General features: G+C 42.6%; 1 protein-coding gene across 1 annotated transcript; it reads left to right on the top strand.

Annotated features, from left to right (window-relative positions):
* The first annotated feature begins 1,105 nt into the window (after positions 1–1,105).
* LOC130568980 (rho GTPase-activating protein SYDE1) lies at positions 1,106–16,496 on the top strand. The gene is made up of 8 exons (XM_057358285.1): positions 1,106–1,353; positions 9,497–10,114; positions 10,195–11,016; positions 11,123–11,352; positions 11,445–11,571; positions 11,745–11,914; positions 12,755–13,025; positions 13,290–16,496. The coding sequence occupies exons 1-8, from the start codon at positions 1,269–1,271 to the stop codon at positions 13,730–13,732; spliced, it is 2,766 nt and encodes a 921-aa protein (XP_057214268.1). The 5' UTR covers positions 1,106–1,268; the 3' UTR covers positions 13,733–16,496.
* Positions 16,497–22,594: the final 6,098 nt, after the last annotated feature.

Raw genomic sequence — 22,594 nt, 5'->3', positions numbered from 1 at the left:
TGGCGGCAGTGGAACATAATAGGTTGAATAACATGTATTGCATTTGGGACTGTTTTGCACATAAAAAAGGTCAAATGTTTTTCTTAATATCAACTTTTGTAATAATTAAAAAAGTTAATAATAAACATATTAATATATCTCTATCTATCTGATATTCAAGATTCTAATAGGTTTACTGGCATGTTAAAAAAGAGTCTTTACATTGGCTAAGCACAGACATGTACATATGTTTACACAAATATACGTTAAAGAGTATAAAAGCATCACTTTATACATTTAGAAAGTATAAGTGCAAAATAAATTGTGATGAGTGTGAGAAAATAACTTTGAAATGCTGCTTTGTTGAATGGCTACATTCAAATCTACAGCAAACGAAAGATAGAATAATAAAAGGGCTATTGAAGAGTTTGTGACTGGCGTATTTGTGTATAAACTATACAAAATGTGTATAAATTGTGTATAAAACTGTTTTCAGATATTCTGCCTCTCTCTCACAGAGAATAACTGTCGGTCTGTCAGTAGCGCTGTGCTCGTGTAAACTACATTTCCCATGATTCCACGGTACCGTAATAGCGTGTGAAAACCATAGACATCAAAACTAGATGCCGCACTCAAGCTCCCCTGGCACATAGACGCGGCCGCCATCTTGGAACGGTCACTGACGTCACTTAGTTTGCCAGAATGCAGAAAACTTTTAATTCCCGAAAAATTGGATACATTTTCGTTGTTTGAAATGTAATGTTTGAGTTTACACGACAACAAATATGTTTTCAATCAGTCAGCTTGCTCTTGAGCGTTAACGGACCGGCTTGGCAGGGTTGCCAGATCTGTGAACCAAATTCCTTCATCACGAGCCTAACGTCTCTAGTCCAAATAACAGAACTTAACATTCATAACAAATTCATCTTAAGATTGACAGATAAATAACAAAATCCTTCCACTCCTAACCTGTGGATAAAACAAACCGGAGCAAAAGTTACAAAGTAACCCAATTCCACTGGAAAGCCGCACACTTGGCAACACAGACCGGCTCGCTCTGTTCCAATATGGCGGACGACCTACGGCCCCTAGAAACAGATGCTAAAGCGGCATCTAGTTTTGATATCTATGGTAAAAACACTCAGCCCTGGAATGTGTGGAATGTGTTTCCTGTGTTTGGCATCATGAGCGCAGACGCTCGCGGATCTCCACGCGTGGAAGCGCGTGCACTCGCTCCGCTCTCCTCTTGATTTGTGCTCGCGTCTCGCGCGGACTCCGGGCGTTTCGTGATGGCGGAGCCGCTGCTCAAACGAACTTTCTCCAAACTGAGAGGAAAAGACCGATTCCGCCGCAAAACCGACCCCAAACTCACCGGTGAGACTTCACAACTGTTTATTTCATCATTGTCGCTTTATTCTCTGTTCTGTAATGAAATGACGAAGATTGTATTACCACTCTGAAACATGCGCCAGTGCACCGTTATCTCATGTATAGTTTTTGAAAGAGTTTAATATGAAGAAAGTTTGTGCGTTTTGGGGATCGAAAGTTTCGCAGTGTCAGAGATGAAGTTAGTCTGGAGTTTGGACACACACCTATCAATGCAATGATAATGAATACAAATCAATGTAACTGTGATCAATCTGTGTGCGTCTCTCACAGTATTATGCGTCTGTATCCACTCTCTTGTTTCAACTTCATCATGACATGTAAGTGTGCTCACAGATCCTTTCCCTTTAACATTACAGCAGACGCCTTCAGAAACATCAGTCAAATGTGTCCAAGCCTTTTGACTGCTAGACTAGTGTATGTTTGATTGATTGCTATATATTTATATTCTGTGTGTTACTGTATATCTGACACCGAGCTCAGTCTTCAAGAGTTTTTTATTGTGATGTAACAGCAGATGAGTGTTTGTCTGACAGATAGAGATCGTGAGGTGATGGGATGTAAGAGCACATCTCTACATGTTGTTGTGTTTTGTCACTTGCAGTACGGTGTAAATAATAATACCGTGGAATACTAAGATATTATATAGTTTTTATAAATATTATATATAGTAGGGTTCTCATGGGAACTTTTACTCCCACACAGTCTGCAAACAAACATGATTTTCTTCATATAAATCTAAATAAATGATCAGCAGTGCCGTCTCACATGATTTACAGAGAAGGAGGTTTGAAATAATACTCTGTCTTGTTTGCTCATGTTTAGTCCATAACACACATGACATTCAGTTTTGTGTTGCTTTTACGTGTTGTCTTTGTAAAGATTGTTTTGAGAGTTTCTGTTCAGAAAATCACATGATTATCAGATTTTCACTGTGGTTTTGTTGATCTCTTTTTACTCTCTCCAAAAACAACAAATCATAATCATATACAATGCTCATGAATGATTTCAGTTTTTTTTGTCAATGCCGTCGTGCTTTATCTTTTAGAGTAATGAGATGTTTAGCAATGACGCAATGTTCTTCTCTCTCTCTCTCTCTCTCTCTCTCTCTCTCTCTCTCTCTCTCTGTATGTCTAAAATAGGGAAAGTAGTTTGTGGCTGTGTTGTGTTCACACTGTGCTGTTAGTGTGTGTGTGTGTTTGTGAAGAGTTTATTGTTGGCTTGCAGGCTGTGTGTTGTAATGCTGCTATACAGTCACTACAGCACTATGTAAAGAATGACATCAGAATGATTTGATAAGAGACAGGCAGACAATAACCGACTGTGTGTTAAACACTGAGCATCCTAACTCAGATGATCCCTCATTAGTGACTCATCTGAAGTGCTCTACACAGGCAGTGACTCGATACACAATTGAGTTTCATTGATTGACATAAGCAAGTTTTCAAAGTGATGGTACGAAACTCTAGAAATATCGCTAAAATTAATTTATCTTATCTTACCTTTAGCTTTTAACGTACGCGGTTGCTGTGGGCCTGCATCTGCAGCTCGTTACTCTTGCCATAGTGAGAGAAGTTGAGGTGTGTCTGTTTGTTCACGCCATTTCAGTGATGGATGTTATATAAACGCTGGATATAACGGTTTGAAACTGGTCCCAGTGCTAAAAGATGCCGGACATGAACTGCACGCGGTAAGTCAAACGGAGTCATGTGTCTGTGTTTTTGGGCAGTCGGCATGTACGTGCATAATGTACAAAACACGAAGGGATTCATGCGACGGATGATGTGTTGTGTGCTCGTGCTGTAGTTCCGGTCACTGTACGCCTGCAGCAGATCGTGTTTCTCCAGAAATAATCCTACAGCTGTATCTCTCTTTTATAAATGTGATCAAACTGAAGACTCTTCGATGATGTGACGAATGCAATACTACTGTATAGGTACTCAATTTTACTATGAGATTGGAAGAAACCCATCTTTATCTTGTTATGCATCTCCTTAGGGCATCATAAATGTGCTGCCATACGTATGGAGCAGTGTTTGTGTTGGAAGGAGTACACCCATGATGTCTTAAGATGTCGTCTCTGTAGGCGGCTCATTCGTTTTTGGGACAGAGCCTGCGAGAATGATGGAGCAGAACTGAAGCCGGAGTCCGAGAGAGAAATGAGAAATGCGGAGCAGGAATGTGAACCCTCGGTCTGGGAATACAGATGCCAGCTGTAAATTCACGGCTGTTGAGAGCCGGATCGCTGTTTCCCAGAGGAGCCGTTCAGCCTCACAGTAAACTCATGTTGTGTGTGTGTGTGTGTGTGTGTGTTTAACAGTCTGGGTCAATAGAGTCCTTTATTACTGTGCATCTGTGGACCACATGACAGTCCAAAACATAAACCTCAGTCTGTTTCACATCTCGATCTGTTTTTCTTGATCTTTGACTCGTCTCCAGGCCTGTTGAACTGTGCACCTTTATGAAAATGAGTTTAACTATGGTAACCATAGTTTGTGGTAGTTTATAGGAAAACCTCTACGTTGGTGTTTTCGTCCGACCGTATGTGAGCTCACGTCCTGATGTTTCTCAGTTCTACTGAAGAAGGGCATGTTCTCAGATGATAAACACACACGCACACATCATGTTTTTGTGTGTTAATGGAGAGTTTAGAGCAGCTCTCAGTGTGTTCGGTCGGTGGTTGAGAATGTGAAGTGTGACAACATTTGAGGTGTAAACTGTTGAACAGAAGAGCTCTATAGAGTTGAACAGTGAGCTTCAGTCTCTCGTCCAGACGCACCGTCTTACTTCATCTGCTCCATTAATCTACATGTCGTGTGTTTCTGTACCCAACATACGGCCATGTTTCTCATGTGTCAGCTCAAACATCTTTATATTCTTCTGGGCCCGTATTCTTAAAGGGGTCATATGGCGTGAACACATGTTGTTCTGTGTCTTTGGTGTGTTATAAGTCGCTCATGCGTGTATGAGACGTGTAAAACTGCAGAAATGAAAGTGTGGGAACAAAAGAGTCATTCTATGTAAAAGCGAATGCTCACCAGACCTGCCTGAAACACCTCGTGTAGCCACACCCCCACAAATCTACATCAGTTGGTGGTCTGATTTGACTAAGACCGCCCAAATGTAGACGCAAGTAAGGTGGGCGTACCTGTCAGTACAATTGAAGAGGAACCTGATGTTCCAAATATGGTCAGAGGCGTTACATTTCCCTCACACGCTTGCAGTATTCCACCAATCACTACACACTGGTGAACTGACCAATCACAGCACACCTCGCTTTTCAGAACCATGAGCTTTGTTAAACATCTGAGAGGCGGAGCAAAGAGGAGATACAAACATGCGCGGTGTGTGGAAAATACAGCGTTTATCAACCTTAAATCCTGTAGACACATTACATTACATCTAAAACAAACCATAATATTCCTTTTAGCCGTGTCATATCACCCCTTTAAAACTTCTAAGAATGTAATGTGTTGTGTCTTATTAACTCGCTGTCATTCAATTTATATAGCGCTTTAACAATTTGCATTGCATCAAAGCAGCTGTTCAAGAACACCAATACCCAGAAAAACAAAAGTTGAACACACACAAAAAACAATAAAAATAAAAAATCAGATAAACCTTTAAAGTAATATGGAAATTGTCATGCATCGCAACACATTTCTTCTCACTTTTCGTGTTTCGTCCATTTTCTCTGCTGCTAAAGAAACTCTTAAGTCTCTTAAAAGTCCTCCTCGCTACTCCTAAACTTTTGGACCTTAAGAGCTCTTTTAAGGGTTAAGATGCTTTATGAATTTCTTTTTTCTTTACTGGAATCTTTTCTGTCATTTTAAGGGCAAATGCCCACATTTCTAAGAATTTTCTTATTAAGAATTTTGTCACTAGGATTTTTCATGAATACGGGCCCAGGTCTTTAGATATGATTTAGTGTCCTAGTGTTTGTGGTATATGATACATCCTCCAGCTTTTCCTACTGAAGAAGTATTTATTTATATTCGGAATCTTCCTCTTCCCGGAAGTGTGATCACCGGACACATTCAGTCTGAACAGATGCTCATAAACATGAAGACACGCAGCTCTAGTGCTGTGATTATACCACGGTAAAGCACCTGTATAATATGATATTATACTGTAGTGGGATTACTGAGTAACGCGAGTGAAATTCTGCCCAAACATTCTACTGAATAGAGAGGTCAGAGGATAACTTTAGTTGGTCACTGAGCCATAATTATATATCTCAATCTTGAATAAACACGCACTGAGAGGGAATGTGTCAAATGTGTGCATCTGCAGTTGGAAGCTTATTGAAAAACAGATTTGGTTCATTGTACTCCGTCTGATCTGTCATGTGGAGTGACAGTTTAATGCTATAATCAGACAACGTTCCATCTGCAGACGTTCTGTACAGACGGAACACATTCCACACAGAGATCACACTCAAAAATGTGACACAAAAATCAAGAGATTTCCAGAATAACAGCTCAACGAATGAGCAGAGTTTGTTATTAGAGTATTAAAGGGCTTTAAAGGAACAGTTGACCTGAAAAACGATTCTGGCATCATTTGTTCTCTTTCGTGTGGTTGTAAATCTGTATGCGAGTCTTTCTTCAGTGGAACACAAAAGGAGATATTTTGAGAAATGTCTCGGTGGTTTTGTGTTCATACAATGGAAGTCAGTGGAGTTCAGTGTTGTTTGAGTATCGACATTCTTCAAAATATCTTCTGTTGTGTTCTGAAGATGAAAGAAACTCACGCAGAGTTGACGTGACATGAGAGCGAATAAATGATGAGAATATTAGTTTTGGACGAGAGGTGAATAAAAATGCAGCTGTACATTATATTATTTTTAGCTTCTATCATGAATGTTTGTGTTGTGTGTGTGTGTGTAAAGTCTGTTTCTGTTGTTGTTTATGAGCGAGTTTCCTCTCGGTGTGATGTGTGACAGTCAGAGATCTCACAGGAAAGATCTTCATCGGCAGAGAGAGACATGATCTTCCTCTCTCACAGGACCGTGTGTGTGTGTGTGTGTGCGTGTGTGTGTGTGTGCGTGTGTGTGTGTGTGTGTGTGTGTGTTTGTGTGTGTGTTCGTGTGTGTTGCTGGTGGTTGTTTGTTTTGGCTGTTGTTGTATCTCTGTTAGATAACTCGCAGCAGTGTTTTTGGGACGTAGAACACAGAATATTCCCATCATTTTTTGTCTTTGCTGATTATTAATAGTTTGGATGTGTTGTTTTTATAGGCAGATGAGGGCACGTACAGAAACAGGAAGTCTCAGATTATGAGCTGCAGAGATGTGGGCGGCCCGAGGCGGGGGGATGAGATCGGCATTCTGGGAAAAACTCTTTAACCGTTACACTGTGAAAATGCTCAGGAAACTTTTCCCCTCATTATCCACTAAACTGTCAAACATGACAAATAAACAAACACACACACACAACACAAGGAAACCTTTCTATTTCTTGCCATGCAATAAAAATTGGAACATAATGTCCCCACATAGATGGCAATATCCAAAACCCTTGTCCTTGTGGGGACATGTTTTGGTCCCCATGAGGAAACAAGCTTATAAATCATACAGAATGAACTTTTGTGAAAATGTAAAAGAGCAGACAGTTGTGTGTGATTGTTAGGGTTAGGGGGAGGGAATATGAGATACAGTTTGTACAGTATAAAAACCATTGTGTCTATGGAATGTCCCCATAAAACATGGAAACCCAACATGTGCGCGTGTGTGTGCGTGCGTGTGCGTGTGTCTGTGTCTGTTTTCCTTCATAAAGTTGAATGAGCAACTGTATCTGGACTTATGAGTGTGAGCAGCTCCAGAAAATGATGCTATTTTTACTCTTGCTGGGTTTATAGTTTCTCTTCCTATAAACTAAACAGTGTGAGAACACTTCATCAATGTGATGTTGAAACCTGGGACACACACACACACAGAGAGAGAGAGAGTGTGGTGTTGAGCGAGTGTCAGAGGTGAGGGTCGAGTCCAGCGTGTGTTACACATAAGCGTGTGTTTTAGGGTGCTGCTGTAATGAATAGTGAATGGGGTTAAGTGTGTGTGTGTGTGTGCGTGTGCGTGCGTGCGTGTGTGTGTCCAGCTGAACACAGAGCGCTCATTGAAATCCTCTACAGCAGCTGTGTGTTTCTCACTGACGTCTCACTGAAATCTCTCTTTGATCGTGTCTGAGTCTCCTCTCTTTTTTTTTTCTCTTATCGTTTTTCCATCTTACATTCTTTGTGTCTTTTTTGTTGTGATTGTTTGTAGTTACAGTCTTGCCAAAGCAATTGACATAAAAACAAAACAAAAAACATACTAGTACATTGAAGTAATTTTCTAGGTGAAGATAAAAATGATTATAAAAATAAAAGATGTAAATGAAAAAAAATATTTTTTTAGAGTAAAGTCTCTTTTTTCCCTCTGTTTCTCCATCTCTCTCTCTCTCTCTCCTAATCTACAGTATATGTCTCTCTCTTTTGGCTATTTAATCAAAACAGGAAGTTGTCTGCTGGTCCACTTAACACACTGTAAGACTTCCTGCTCCGAGAGAGTCTGTCTGTGTGTGTGTGTGCGTGTGTGTGTGCGTGTGCGCGTGCGTGTGTGCGTGTGTGTGTTCATGTTTGTATATCCCGGTGGGGACCTAAACCTGAATACACACCAACACATGGGGACTCGTGTCACTGTGGGGACCAAAATTGAGGTCCTCATGGGCACAAAAGCTAATAAATTGTACAGAACAATATTTTTTTCAAATCTAAAAATGCAAAAAGTGTTCTATGATCTTTAGGTTTAGGGATAGGGTTAGGGATAGGGGATAGAATATACAGTTTGTACAGTATAAAAACATTACGCCTATGGACTGTCCCAACGGGGATAGTCAACCAAAGCCTGTGCGTGTGTGTGTGTGTGTGTGTGTGTGTGTGTGTGTGTGTGTGTGTGCGTGTGTGTGTGCGTGTGTGTGTGTGTGTGTGTGTGTAAAATGTTCTCTTTCATGATGGAGTGATAGTTAAACTGTCCACATGTTTCATATCAGCCACACCAATCCAAAGGAAACTTTGAGACTTCTGAGGTTTGTCACAGTAAGTTCTATGTTTAAAGGGGTCACATGACACGGCTAAAAGGAATATTATGGTTTGTTTTAGATGTAATGTAATGTGTCTACAGGATTTAAGGTTGATAAACGCTGTATTTTCCACACACCGCGCATGTTTGTATCTCCTCTTTGCTCCGCCTCTCAGATGTTTAACAAAGCTCATGGTTCTGAAAAGCGAGGTGTGCTGTGATTGGTCAGTTCACCAGTGTGTAGTGATTGGTGGAATACTGCAAGCGTGTGAGGGAAATGTAACGCCTCTGACCATATTTGGAACATCAGGTTCCTCTTCAATTGTACTGACAGGTACGCCCACCTTACTTGCGTCTACATTTGGGCGGTCTTAGTCAAATCAGACCACCAACTGATGTAGATTTGTGGGGGTGTGGCTACACGAGGTGTTTCAGGCAGGTCTGGTGAGCATTCGCTTTTACATAGAATGACTCTTTTGTTCCCTCACTTTCATTTCTGCAGTTTTACACGTCTTATACACGCATGAGCGACTTATAACACACCAAAGACACAGAACAACATGTGTTCACGCCATATGACCCCTTTAAGAGTTCAGAGGTTTGTCACAGTAAGTTCTATGTTCTATGTTTAAGAGTTTGGTTTTTACAAACGAACGACACATTCCCGAGCTGTACCGAGTAAAGAAGAGACGGATTGATTGATGTTTTTATTCAGGTCTTTCAGAGGTCATGGATGTTATCACAGACGATGTGTTGAGCTGCAGTTCTTCACTGCTTCTGGATCAGATCCTGTGTGTCATGAGCCACGTTCATCATTTCAAGAGAGAGAGATTTTAGAGAAACTTCCAGATGTGCCAGATGAGATGAACATCTTCAGCCGTCTGTTTTTTCTTGTCGTTCCAGTCACACTCTCTCCGTCACTGGAAACTCGTATCAGAAATGTTGTGGTAGGGAGGCATTCTCTCAAATCAAACTGCAAGTTTCCAGCGATCTTCAATCCCACCGAATATTTCAACTCCAAATAAGGCCTGAAGTGCTGCTGTGGTAATAACAGCTGTTTTTGTTCTTCTCAGAAGTGACGGGGAAGGTGGATCTCATCCAGAGTTCTTCATCGTCAACGTCCAGCGCAGGCCCTGTAGAGACAGAGCCGACGGAGGAGTGTACCAGACGCTCTCACATCACCGTCTCCAAAATACAGAACTGGGCCAAACTTTCCTCCGCGTGCCGAGAGCCGGCGCCTCCTGGGTTAGTGTACAGGCCGCAGGACTGGGGTCAGAGGACTTTGAGTGAAGACGGCTCCAAGCAGAATGATGTGGAGTTGGGATTCTCCGGGACACCGTACGAGTCTGTTGATGCAGGTGTGCCGGAGTTAAGCCCTCTCTCTACAGATGTGTGCGTCTCTCCCGCTGCAGTGAAGATCTCCGGACAGGGCGCTTACCTCCAGCATCTGGACAGCAGCAGCCGAGCGTGGGTTCTGTCCACAGGAAAACCCCAGACGTCAGACGAACCCCTTCAAACCAGCCTCACCGAGTGGCGTCAGGGAGCGCACGGAGACTCCAACATTTGGTACAACCCCATTCCTGAAGAGGACGATGTGGAGAAGTACGGAGACCCGTGGAGAAAGAGAGAGACGGAGAGATGCGCGAGAGGTTTGAGTCTTGCTGGAGACGTCGAACCGGAGACCAGCTCAGGTACGATCACACTTTACGTTTCAAAAAAAAAATTTGGACACTACTTGTTCTCTAACGTGTCTCGGTTTGTGTTGGTGCAGATGCTGTCGTGTCAGAATGTGTTAGCTCTGCTAGCCGAGGGACTCCGGACAGTCCCGCAGGGCCGAGTGGGAGTGGCATGAGTGTGATTGACAGGATCAAGTCTCCAGGAACAGTGCGGCGGCTCTCTATGAAGATGCGCAAACTTCCCGAGCTGAGACGAAAGCTTAGCCTGCGCTCGTCCCGTAACCAGCGGCACGCTCAGGGGAACGCCAGCGGCGCGACGGATGAGGCGTCGCCCCCAAACGCACGCAAAGAATCGTCCAACGTCATCAGCCGGTACCATCTGGACACCAGTGCTCCCGCCCGGCCGACACGACGCTCCTCGCGAGCTCGCTCTGCGAGTAAAGGAGGATATCTTAGCGACGGAGACTCGCCTGAACTGCTGCCGAAGCAGGGGTCGGGTCAGCCCGCCACATCACCGCCACACGGCGGAGTTCAGGAGTCACCCGCCGTCACAGACACGGATTCGTTCCGCCTGTACTCTCTGACGGATCAGCCGCGCTGTGCCCAGCGTCTCTCCGGTCTGCTCACGGTGCATCTGCTGGGCATCGAGGAGCTGCGGCGTTCCCCGCAGAGCGACGCTACTAAAGAAGTGTTCTGTGCCATTCAGGTGGACGGTGTGACCCGAGCTCGGACGTCACTGCTCACCTGTCAAGGGCCGCGGCTGCCGCTCAATCACACCTTTAACCTGGAGCTGGAGAGAGCACGACTGCTCAAACTGGTCATTCTGACACCGGCCGGCGCTGACAATGGACCCTCCGCACCCGCCCGAAACCGGGTGTGCTGCGTGGGTGCTGTGGCCATACCCCCCCTCTTCAAAGGTGAGACGTCTCGCATCTTATTGGACAATGTATGCTGTTGTGCCACCGTAGATTGTTATTGATCAACAAAATGACCTCTCTCGTCTCTCTCTGGTGTCTCCGTCAGCCTCTCGCTGTCAGCAGTTGTGTGTGAGGTTGGAACCGCGAGGTTTGCTCTATGTGAAGTTGACTCTGTTGGAGCACTTTGTGAGTCCGTTTCCTCGTCTCAGTGATCTTCCTCCTCCGTCCGTGTTTGGGGTGGAGCTGAAACAGCTGGTGGAGAAGGAGACGTCTGCTCTCCAAGTTCCTCTCATCATTCAGAAGTGCGTGTGTGAGATTGAGCGCAGAGGTCTGAGGGTGAGACACGTCACACATCGCTCAAACATACAGGCTTTGTTTTCCAGCAGTCTTCTTAATGTGTGTGTGTGTGTGTGTGTGTGTGTGTGTAGGTTGTGGGCTTGTATCGTCTGTGCGGTTCAGCAGCAGTGAAGAAGGAACTGCGTGATGCCTTTGAGAGGGACAGTGCTGTGGTCGTGTTAAATGAAGAGCTCTATCCCGATGTCAATGTTATTACCGGTCAGTCAACCACACACACACACGTGTAAAACATGTTAAACACACATCTACTGTTACACATCAGTGTTGAGCTTCAACCACAGCGATGCTAAACACAAAACCACATCTGCAATACCACGGTACAGAGATGGGAAACTGTGCTGTGTAGTGATGTTGTGTGCTGTTGTGTTCAGGGATTTTGAAGGATTATCTGCGTGAGCTGCCGTCAGCTCTCATCACCAGGACTCTGTATGAAGTTGTTCTGGAGGACATGATGGCTCGTCCGGCCTGCAAGAGTGACAGCGACACACACAGATCAGACAACACAATCTCACTCCTTCAGTGTCTGCCTGAACCAGAGAGGGTAATGATCACTGTGTGTGTGTGTGTTCATGAATCTGCCAGATGTGAGTGTGTGTCTCGTCTTGGACAGCAGAAGCAGTGAGAGGATGTGATTTTATGTAAGAGAACTAAAAGTATTTGGGTGAGAGGAAGCGTGCGTGTGTTTGTTTGTGTGTATGTGTGTTTATTTGTGTATATGTTCATGTTTGTATATCCCGGTGGGGACCTAAACCTGAATACACACCAACACATGGGGACTCGTGTCACTGTGGGGACCAAAATTGAGGTCCTCATGGGCAAAACAGCTAATAAATTGTACAGAACAATATTTTTTTCAAATCTAAAAATGCAAAAAGTGTTCTATGATCTTTAGGTTTAGGGATAGGGTTAGGGATAGGGGATAGAATATACAGTTTGTACAGTATAAAAACATTACGCCTATGGACTGTCCCCACGGAGATAATAAACCAGACATGTGTGTGTGTGTGTGTGTGTGTGTGTGTGTGTGTGTTTTAAATGTGTGGTTTGTTGTCTCATGTGAGGAACAGCACCAGTAGCCTGAGGGTTTCCATCACGTTCCAAATCAAACTAATAGAGAGTGAGAACCATCTGCTCCTGCTGCTCTCATCTATTTCTACTCTCTCTCTTCTCATCCTTTCTTCTTCTTTTAGAAAAATCTGAATCTGATTCTCTGGCCATGTTTGAGTGTCCTGTTGCTCTGTTTCACATCACACATCTTCCTGGTCCTTCGAGGAAGAGTTTATCAATTGATGTAAAAGCAATCATGTTGTTGTTGTTGTGTGTGTTTGTGACCGTGTGTGTGTTCACATGATTGATGTTTGTTGTGTTGTTCCTCCTGAAGGCGACTCTGTCCTTCCTGTTGGATCATCTGAGTCTCGTGGCGTCCTTCAGTGACTCCAACCGAATGACCTGTCAGAATCTGGCGGTGTGTTTCGGGCCGGTTCTTCTGACCCCCTCACAGGAGTGTTGGCAGGCCGGGCTAACGGCTCCCGGCTCAGGGCCCGGGGTCACTCGAGGAGGGCGGGGCTTTGCTCACAGTGAAGACATCGCTAGCGCCGTGGACTTCAAACGGCACATCGAGGCATTGCATTACCTTCTGAAGCTCTGGCCCGGTGAGTGTCTGTCATTCAGTCAGTTTAAATGGCACCGCCCACATTGTGACATCATGCAGACTGTCCAGTAATCATCGGCTGACCTTTAACATTTGGAGTCACGTTGCATCATAAACCTCAGGGTATCGGGTCATGTTTACACGAGTCATGTGACCAGAGCTTTATTGTTTCCAGAAGTCACGACACGCATGTCTAATGGATTTGTACGCGGCATCAGCCAAAAGATGTTCAGCATGCGTGTGTTTTCTGTGCTTGTCTCCACAGTACCCAAAGGAAGAGTGACGGAGGATTCCGACCAAGCTCCCCTCGCATCCCAGAAATCCTCACTGCGGTGGGCTCAACGTGTACAGCTGCGCGCCGACCTTCCGTCAGCACAGGACGCGGTGGTGGTGTCCCGCAGGGGGCGTGGCCGTCTGGAAAGCCCACCCTGTAACCGTTACGCCGGCGATTGGAGCGTGTGCGGGCGGGATTTCCTGTCTAACGATGAGGCAGATTACGACGAGGTTGCCGGCAGCGAGAGCGATGATGACGACATTGAAGAGACGAAGAAGACGGACGTGTGGGTGTCCCCTGACGGTTTGTTCGTGGATGATTTTGCGTTGGATTTTGACGCTCCCTTCACGTGTCGACTGAGTCTGAAGGACTTCGATACTCTCATTTCAGACCTGGAGAGAGAGTTAGCCAAACAAATCAACATCTGCCTTTAAAACCCAGAACATTATACGTGTCCTTCATCCAGAATTATCCACGTCTTCGGCCATGGATGACATCTCACTGTGAGTTTTGAGTTTGGGTCTTGAGGCGTCTCGAGCGTTGACGCGTTGAGACACGCTCAAATGTTTTATAGCGGCTACTGTCATGTATTATAAAACCCAAGTGTTCTCATAATCTGCTATCGGTTGATTATATTCACAGTTATGTTGAAGGTGAGATACAGGTGTGTAGATTATTATAAAAATCGCCATGACGACACATGATCTACTTTATGTGTTTGTGAAGTTTATTTTATTGAAATCTTTGTGTACGACTCGTTTCATAAAAGGCCCGTGTGTGCGTCCAGGCCAACATTTCCTCACACTTTCCAGCGGTTCACTCCAGACGTTCTTAAGGGCCCTGACAAACACAAATATTACAAATGTGTTACGTTTAACGCAGGATCTGAGCAGGACTCTGTTCTTAGGATCTGAAGAAAAGTTTCTCTCGCGTGAACTAAAAGACATTTCGCTGACATTCCTCTGACATCACATGAAATGCTTTAGTTCTAGTCAAATGTTTTTGTGGCTAAATGTCTGTTAAAGGGCAACTTCACACAAAAGTGAAAATTCTGTCATCATTTAATCACCCTTAGATTGTTCCAAACCTGTATCAAAACGTCTTTGTTCTGCCGAACACACAGAAACATACCTGGAAGATTGTCAAATCTCACCCCCTATTGACTATATTATTTATTTTCCCTACTATGGCAGTAAATGGTGGGTGTGATCTAACATTCTTCCAAATGTCTTCCTGTGTGTTCAGCAAAACAAAGACATTTAAACGTGTTTGGAAGGTGATTAAACCATGACAGAAGTTTCATTTTTGGGAGAAGTATCCCTTTAAAAAATAAACAGACAGGTTTCTAAAAGCAAAAACTACAGTTACAGTAAAGCACCTATGATGAAAGTCAATCATGAAGATTTAAAAGCATCAATGGATAGCTTAGATTTGATTAACGCACCTAAACAAAATCAACAAATTCATCTCTTACAAATGTATATTATTTGAACAGGACATGGCCATAACGATAATAGGAGTTGTCAATTTAAGTCTTTTGGCTAAATTGTGTGTTTTAACATGTGTTATATTTGTGCATCACTGTGACTGTAGTTTTTAATACAGATTCTTTTGATGGATGGTCTACCATTGGTCAGGCAAACAGATGCACCGCAGCCCCTGCAAAAGCCAAGTTTACACTTTCTGAAAGAACCAACCGAGCAATAAATTAGTTGTGGTTTACTTTAAATCGTGAGCTGTGAAAGTATTAAAACATCCAAAATATGACATTTGCATTCCTTTAAAAACATAAAAACAATACTTAAAGGGCCCATCGGATGAAAATCCAAATTTTTCTGTCTTTAAGTGCTATAATCGGGTCGGAAAACATGAAAAATCAGAACCAAATAACTTTGTTTTGGTAGCATGTGAGAAATCCAGCCGCTCAGATTTCACTCCCCTTGTGACATAAGAAGGGGTTCTTATTATGATGTTACTGCCCAATAATCTGCATGTTTACACCCACTGCGTGGCCATGGCATGCACTAAACCAGTGTTTCCCAACCCTGGTCATCGGGGCACACCTCCCAGAATGTTTGAAATGTCTCCCTAAGTAACACGCCAACAAGCTGACGAGTTGAATCAGGTTGAATCTAAAAGATTCTGGGAGGTGTTACCCGAGGACCAGCATTGGGAAACACTACATGTGCGTTGTGTCGACTCTGACGGAAGAGGGGTGGGGTCCACAGTAACTCATTTGCATTTAAAGAGACATACACCAAAACGAGTTGCTGTGAGCATAAAGGAGGTTGTTTACACAACCATTGAGTGTTTATTTTTATTTTATTTTTTTTGGCGTTTTTGCCTTTATTTGCACAGTAACATTGAGAGGACAGGAAATTAAGTGGGTGAGAAAGAGGGGGTGGGATTGGGAAAGCACCACGAGCCGGGACTGGAACTCGGGTCACCCGGAGTGCAACAGCACCATTTGCCGGAGCACTAACCACAAGGGTATCGGCTCTGACCCATTGAGTGTAATTAAGCTAAATATGTTACAGACATATCACGAAGACCCTAATAAATCATGCCAACTTGTTGAAAACGTTCATCCGATGAGCCCTTTAAAAGACAATCACCAGAATGAAGATTTTTGTTTTATCTGCAGAATGTTTTATTCTTGACTATATTTGCACAGTTTGTTCCGTCATTGTCTTTGCTGTTTGTAGAAGAAGCAGACACACAAAATGTAAACGCAAAACACACACAACTGTTGAGACAGTAAGAATATTCATTCATTTATGGTGTGCTGTCTGTCTTCATGAATATGCCAAAGACACCTCTGATGCTTTTATTGCACTTCTCTCTCTCTCTCTCTCTATATAGTGTTTATATATTGTGCCTTTGCTGCTATTTGTGTTCTAGCGGTACAAATAATCTGAACTGTTGAATCCAAAAGCCACAAATGGAATACAAGGCCATAACTGAGCCTGTGAGCTCTATATGCAAGCTGTTTGATATTGTATTTTGTCTATTTGTATAAACAGTATTATATTATTATTATTGCACCTGTAACATGAAGCACTTGTGTTTGTGCTCTTTGTGCACAGCTGAGAAACACACACATCTGTACGTGTGTGTGTGTGTGTGTAATGAACTCATTATCATTCAGTGTTATGTTTAAAAAATGAAGCAATAAAGCTCAGTGTTATGTTTGTAAAAGACTCCGTTGTGTTGTCTCTCCGCAGTCTTCATGATCATTTCACATCTGTGAGATTTATATATGAGATCTCGACAGTCACTCTGAAGCAACACTGGACGGAAAGATTCATGCGTGTTCCTTCATGTTTTACAGCAGATGTGTCAGTCTGTGGGTTGTGACGTCATGACGGTGAGTGAAGTAAGTGATTTTTGGGGTGAACGTTCTGTTTCTCAGAGGTTTGCACTGAATCTTGCCGTAATGACACGCGTCACGGGTGAATCTGGCTTTATGATTCAACACACGATTGAATCAGCACGTGTCTCGCTGAAGGTCGTGTGTGATGGGTGACGCGCATCACATCTTTACTGCACTCAGATCTGTTTCTGCTGTTTGTAAGAATCAACCTTTCAACCCGTTTAATGCTGCATTAGTGTCACTTTACATGCACTTTAAAGAGAGAGTTCAATTCATTCATCGTGTCATTTCAAACCTATATGAATTACTTTGTTCTAATGAACACAGAGAAAGATGTTTGGAAGAATGTTAGTAATTTTCAGGTCTGAGACATCATTGACCACCGTAGTCAACGGTAGTCAGAGGTGCCCCAGAACGGTCTGTTTTCCTAAATTCTTCAAATTCTCTCAACTCAACTTTATTTATATAGCGCTTTTACAATTTTCATTGTTACAAAGCAGCTGTACATGAGACACATTGACTACAAGCAAAACAATCAAGGTTGTACCTGCAAAAACAAGAAAAGGTTGAAAACACAGAAGACAGACACACCCACATACAAAACACTCCACACACACAACACGCACCAACACACACAGACACAGAGACACACACACACACGGATGCGCACGCACACACACACACAACACACACACACACGTACGTACACAGACAAGTACGCACACACACACACGCTCCGTGAGAGCACACATTTAGGATAAGGGAGAGAGAAGCACAGGTCAAATATAACAGACTATAAATTCCTATATGCAATATTAATTAAGTAAAACTTTAAGATTCTAAAGCAGCCCCCCCGGTCAGGCAGATAGTGCAAAAACAGTATGCAAACGGTGGCGAGGAACCCAAAACTCTAATCGAGAAAAAAAACCTCAGGAGAACCCAGGCCCAACCAGGGGATTCCAGTTCCCCTCTGGCAAAAGCTGCTGCCTCTGCACAAGCTCCAGAGAGCTTGCACAACAAGGCTAAATAAAATAAATAAACTTAATAATAAAATAAATTATAGTTTAAGATTATCATTAATAATCTAATAGCATTTGAAATTTTGTGGTGAAGACATGTCAAGAGACCGCGTCCTTCTTTATCCAGCTCTATCATCTCAGCTCTTGTCAGGTCCCCACTTCCCATTCTCCGCTCTACCATCAGGTCAGGCCATGAACTGCATCCTGCTCGCTGTGGTAACCTTGGAACAATGAGACAAGACTGGCTGAGAGTAGAGTACTGTTCTGTACTCTTTGATGCAACAAGTACATCAGTTGTGTTTTTGGTTCCGGTTGATCTAACTAATGCAGCCTAAACCCTCTGAAGATTTATATTATGGAAGAGTAGTGTATGCAAGATTAAAAAGATGCGTCTTTAGTCTAGATTTAAACTGACAGAGTGTGTCTGCCTCCCGGACAGTGCAGGGAAGACTATTCCAAAGTTTAGGCGCTAGATAGGAAAAGGATCTACCACCTGCACTTGATTTTGAAATTCTAGGTATTACCAACTGACAGGACGCCTGAGAGCGTAATGCACGTGAAGGACTGTAATACAAAAGGAGTTCATTCAAGTACTGAGGAGCTAAACCATGTAAGGCTTTATAGGTAATAAGCAAGATTTTAAAGTTAACGCGATGCTTTATAGGTAACCAGTGCAAGGTTGACAGAACCGGGCTAATATGTTCATACTTTTTTGTACGTGTAAGAACTCGAGCTGCCGCGTTTTGGACCAATTGGAGTTTTTGTAATAAGCCTGCAGGGCAACCACCTAACAGTGCATTACAGTAATCTAGTCTTGATGTCATGAATGCATGAATTAACTTCTCTGCATCTGAGATTGACAGCATATGACGTAGTTTAGATATATTCTTAAAATGGAAAAACGCAATTTTACAGGTGTTGGCGACGTGGCTCTCAAATGACAGATTACTATCGAATAGAACGCCAAGATTCTTTGCTGACGACGAGGGTTTTATGGAACATCCGTCAATAGTTAAACAGTATTCTTGGTTGTTACTTATAGCAGTTTTCGGTCCAATAAGTAACACTTCCGTTTTGTCCGAGTTCAGTAATAAAAAGTTGTTACTCATCCAGTTTTTTATATCGACTATGCATTCCATTATTCGATGGAACTGCTGTGTTTCATGAGGCTTCGAGGAAATATAAAGTTGAGTATCATCAGCATAACAGTGAAAGCTAACTCCGTGTCGCTTTATTATATCTCCTAGAGGTAGCATGTATAATGCGAAGAGCAGAGGCCCTAAGACTGAGCCCTGTGGTACACCGTACTGGACTTGCGATTTGCGTGACACCTCATTGTTTATTGCTACAAATTGAAAACGGTCGGATAAATAAGATTTAAACCATTTCAAAGCTATTCCCTTAATGCCGACATAATTTTCGAGTCTATGTAGGAGTGTGCTGTGGTCAATGGTATCGAATGCAGCACTAAGGTCTAGCAGCACCAATAACGAGATACAACCTCGGTCAGACGCCAATAGCAGATCATTTGTAACTCTGATCAAAGCAGTCTCTGTACTGTGACATGCTCTAAATCCAGACTGGAATTCTTCATTGATGTCATTCCTTTGGAGGAAGGAGCATAATTGAGTTGAAACTACTTTTTCCAGAACTTTAGATATGAAAGGTAGATTCGATATAGGCCTGTAGTTCCTTAGTTCTCTAGGGTCGAGTTGGGGTTTTTTGACAAGGGGCCTTATAACAGCCACCTTATATGCTTTAGGCACATGTCCTAATGTCAGAGATGAGTTAATAATACCAAGAAGAGGATCTATAATTTCTGGGAGCATCTCTTTCAGTAGATTTGTAGGTATAGGGTCTAGTATGCATGTTGTTGATTTAGATGATCTAATAATTTTAGACAGCTCATCTTGATCTACGGTATAAAATAATTGCATTTTCTCCTTAAGGGCGCTGTAGTTAGTTTGTTCAGCGGGTTTCACTTCTGATTGCATTGTTATAATTTTTTCTCTAATATCTTGGATTTTATATGTGAAGTAGTTCATAAATTCATCACTGCTATGCTGATATACAGGATCAGAAGTCACTGACGATTTATTTTTTGTTAATTTAGCCACCGTGTTAAATAAAAACCTAGGGTTGTGCTGGTTTTCTTCTATTAGTGATGAAAAGTAGGCGGATCTAGAAGTTATTAGGGCTTTCCTGTATTTTCGAATACTATCCTTCCATGCTGTACGAAATACCTCTAATTTAGTTTTCTTAAAGTTGCGCTCCATTTTTCGGGCCGCTTTCTTTAGAGCCTGAGTGTGTTCATTATACCACGGTGTGGGGCTGCCATTTTTAATCTTCTTTAAACGTAGTGGAGCAACTTTGTCTAGCGTTACCGAGAAGGTGGAATTAAAATTTTCAGTGGTAATGTCAAGATCTTCAACGTTATTTCTCATGATTTGAGACAATTCGGGCAGATTATCGAGAAACGCATCTTTGGTAGTTGAAGTTATTGTTCTACCATATTTGTAACAATGAGTTTTATTTGTAGCCGTAGGCCAGTGAAGCAAACATAATACCAGATAATGATCCGAAATGTCTTCACTCTGCTGAAGGATTTTAACGTCGTCCACATTTATACCGTAAAACAGTATTAAATCTAAAGTATGATTACGAAGGTGAGTGGGTCCTGACACATGTTGACTAATGCCCATGGAGTTAAGAGTGTCTTTGAAAGCCATTCCTAAGGCATCTGTAACGTTATCTACGTGGATGTTAAAGTCACCAACGACAAGGAGTCTATCTGCGGCCAGTACTAGTTCTGATAAGAACCCACCAAATTCTTTAATAAAATCTGTGTGGTGCCCTGGAGGCCTATATACAATAGCTAGAATCAATTTAAAAAGTGTTTTATCTTTAGTATTAGGTGTTGAAACATGAAGAACCATGACTTCAAAAGAATTATATTTAGAGTTCGACTTCTGGGAAATGCTAAGAGAGTTATTGTAAAGTGCTGCGACACCTCCCCCTCTGCCTTTTAGACGAGGCTCGTGTTTATAATAATAATCTTGGGGGACAGATTCATTTAAAGCAATATAATCATCTGGTTTTAGCCATGTTTCTGTCAAACAGAGCATGTCTATTTTATGATCTGTTATCATATCGTTAACAAAAAGTGCTTTATTAGAGAGAGATCTAATATTTAGCAATCCGAGTCGTAACAGTTGATTATCTGTATTTTGTTCATGTTTAGTTTGTTTAACGTTTATTAAATTACTTTCAAGAGGTTTACGCATTATTTTATGTTTGCTAATCCGGGGGACAGACACAGTCTCTATTTTGTGATGTTTGGGAGAACGGATTACTACATGTTGTACATTTTGTGTATTCTGCGACGTGAGACGGCAAGCAGACAGTTGGTTAAGCCATACTGTCTGCTCCCTGACCTGGGCCCCAGCGAGTCAAGTTTTAGCATTAGCATTAAGACTTTTTGCCATATTTCTAGACAGGATGGAAGTCCCAGCCCAGGAGGGATGGAGACCATCTCGTTTCAACAGGTCAGGTCTGCCCTCAAAACTCTTCCAGTTATTTATAAAAACTATATCATTCTGCAGGCACCACTCAGACAACCAGCCATTTAGTGATGATAATCTGCTATAAATCTCATCACCACGATAAGCATTGAGGGGGCCAGAGAATATTACAGTGTCTGACATCATGCTTGCGAGCTCACACACCTCTTTAATGTTATCTTTTGTGATCTCCGATTGACGGAGTCGAACATCATTTGTGCCGACGTGAATGACAATCTTACTAAATTTACGATTAGCCTTAGCCAGCACATTTAAATTTGACTTGATGTCAGGCGCTCTGGCTCCCGGTAAACATTGGACTATGGTGGCTGGTGCCTCTATGTTAACGTTCCGAACAATAGAATCACCGATAACTAGGGCACTTTCAGCAGGTTTCTCAGTCGGTGCGTCACTGAGCGGGGCAAACCTGTTCGAGACTGTAATCGGAACGGTCGAGTGATGTTTTGTCCTGCGACTACGCCGTCTCACAGTCACGAAGTTTCCCAGCTGCGGGGGATTTTCAACCGGAACCGAGCTGTGTGCGCTAATGTTGCTCGCATCCAAAGTGTTTTCTATCGTCGTTAAACTCTTACTATCCTCAGATAAAGATTGGATGCGAGACTCTAATTCTAAGATCTTCTCTGTCAGCCTAACTATTTCCCTGCATTTATCGCATATAAAGCCCTCGCAGCTGACAGAGAAGGCTAAGCTAAACATATGACATGAGGTGCAAGTAACAACAATAGGAATAGAAGCCATAACTCACCGGATTTGAAGTGCAATTCCAACTTACCAAGGTTGCTCGATGGATCGTAGTATAATCGCTTAAAAAGAGAAACGGTTAGCACACAAGACAAACCAGAGGCAAGATGATATTCCACAGTGTAAACAGAAAGCAAGCTAACACGCTATTGCTATGCTAACGGCGTTAAGTTAACTATCACTTTTGGTTTAGATTCTTCAAGTAGATAACAAGAACAGGGTTATTGAGATATCAGGATAAGTTAGCAACGACAATAAAATACACTAATATTAGAGCGAAGTTGTAAGAGCACTGATACAAACAAGCCGCCGGCAGCGATGCAGGAAACAGGAGATCTCATTTTGTGTTCTACAGAACCTGCTATGGTGGTCAATGATGTCTCAGAACTGAATATTGCTAACATTCTTCCAAACATCTTTCTCTGTGTTCATCGGAACATAGAAATACATACAGTTTTCAAACAACCAGAGGGCGAGTAAATGAAGACAGGATTTTCTCTTCTGGGTGAACTGTGCCTTTAATTCAGCACAAGTGTCCAGTCTGTCTGATATTTTATATTTTAAATGTTATTTTAGTGTACA

Source organism: Triplophysa rosa, linkage group LG18, assembly GCF_024868665.1.
Source record: "Triplophysa rosa linkage group LG18, Trosa_1v2, whole genome shotgun sequence".
Classification (NCBI taxonomy): domain Eukaryota; kingdom Metazoa; phylum Chordata; class Actinopteri; order Cypriniformes; family Nemacheilidae; genus Triplophysa; species Triplophysa rosa.
Note: the sequence above shows the minus strand (reverse complement) of the source record. Positions and strands in the feature narration are given on the sequence as shown.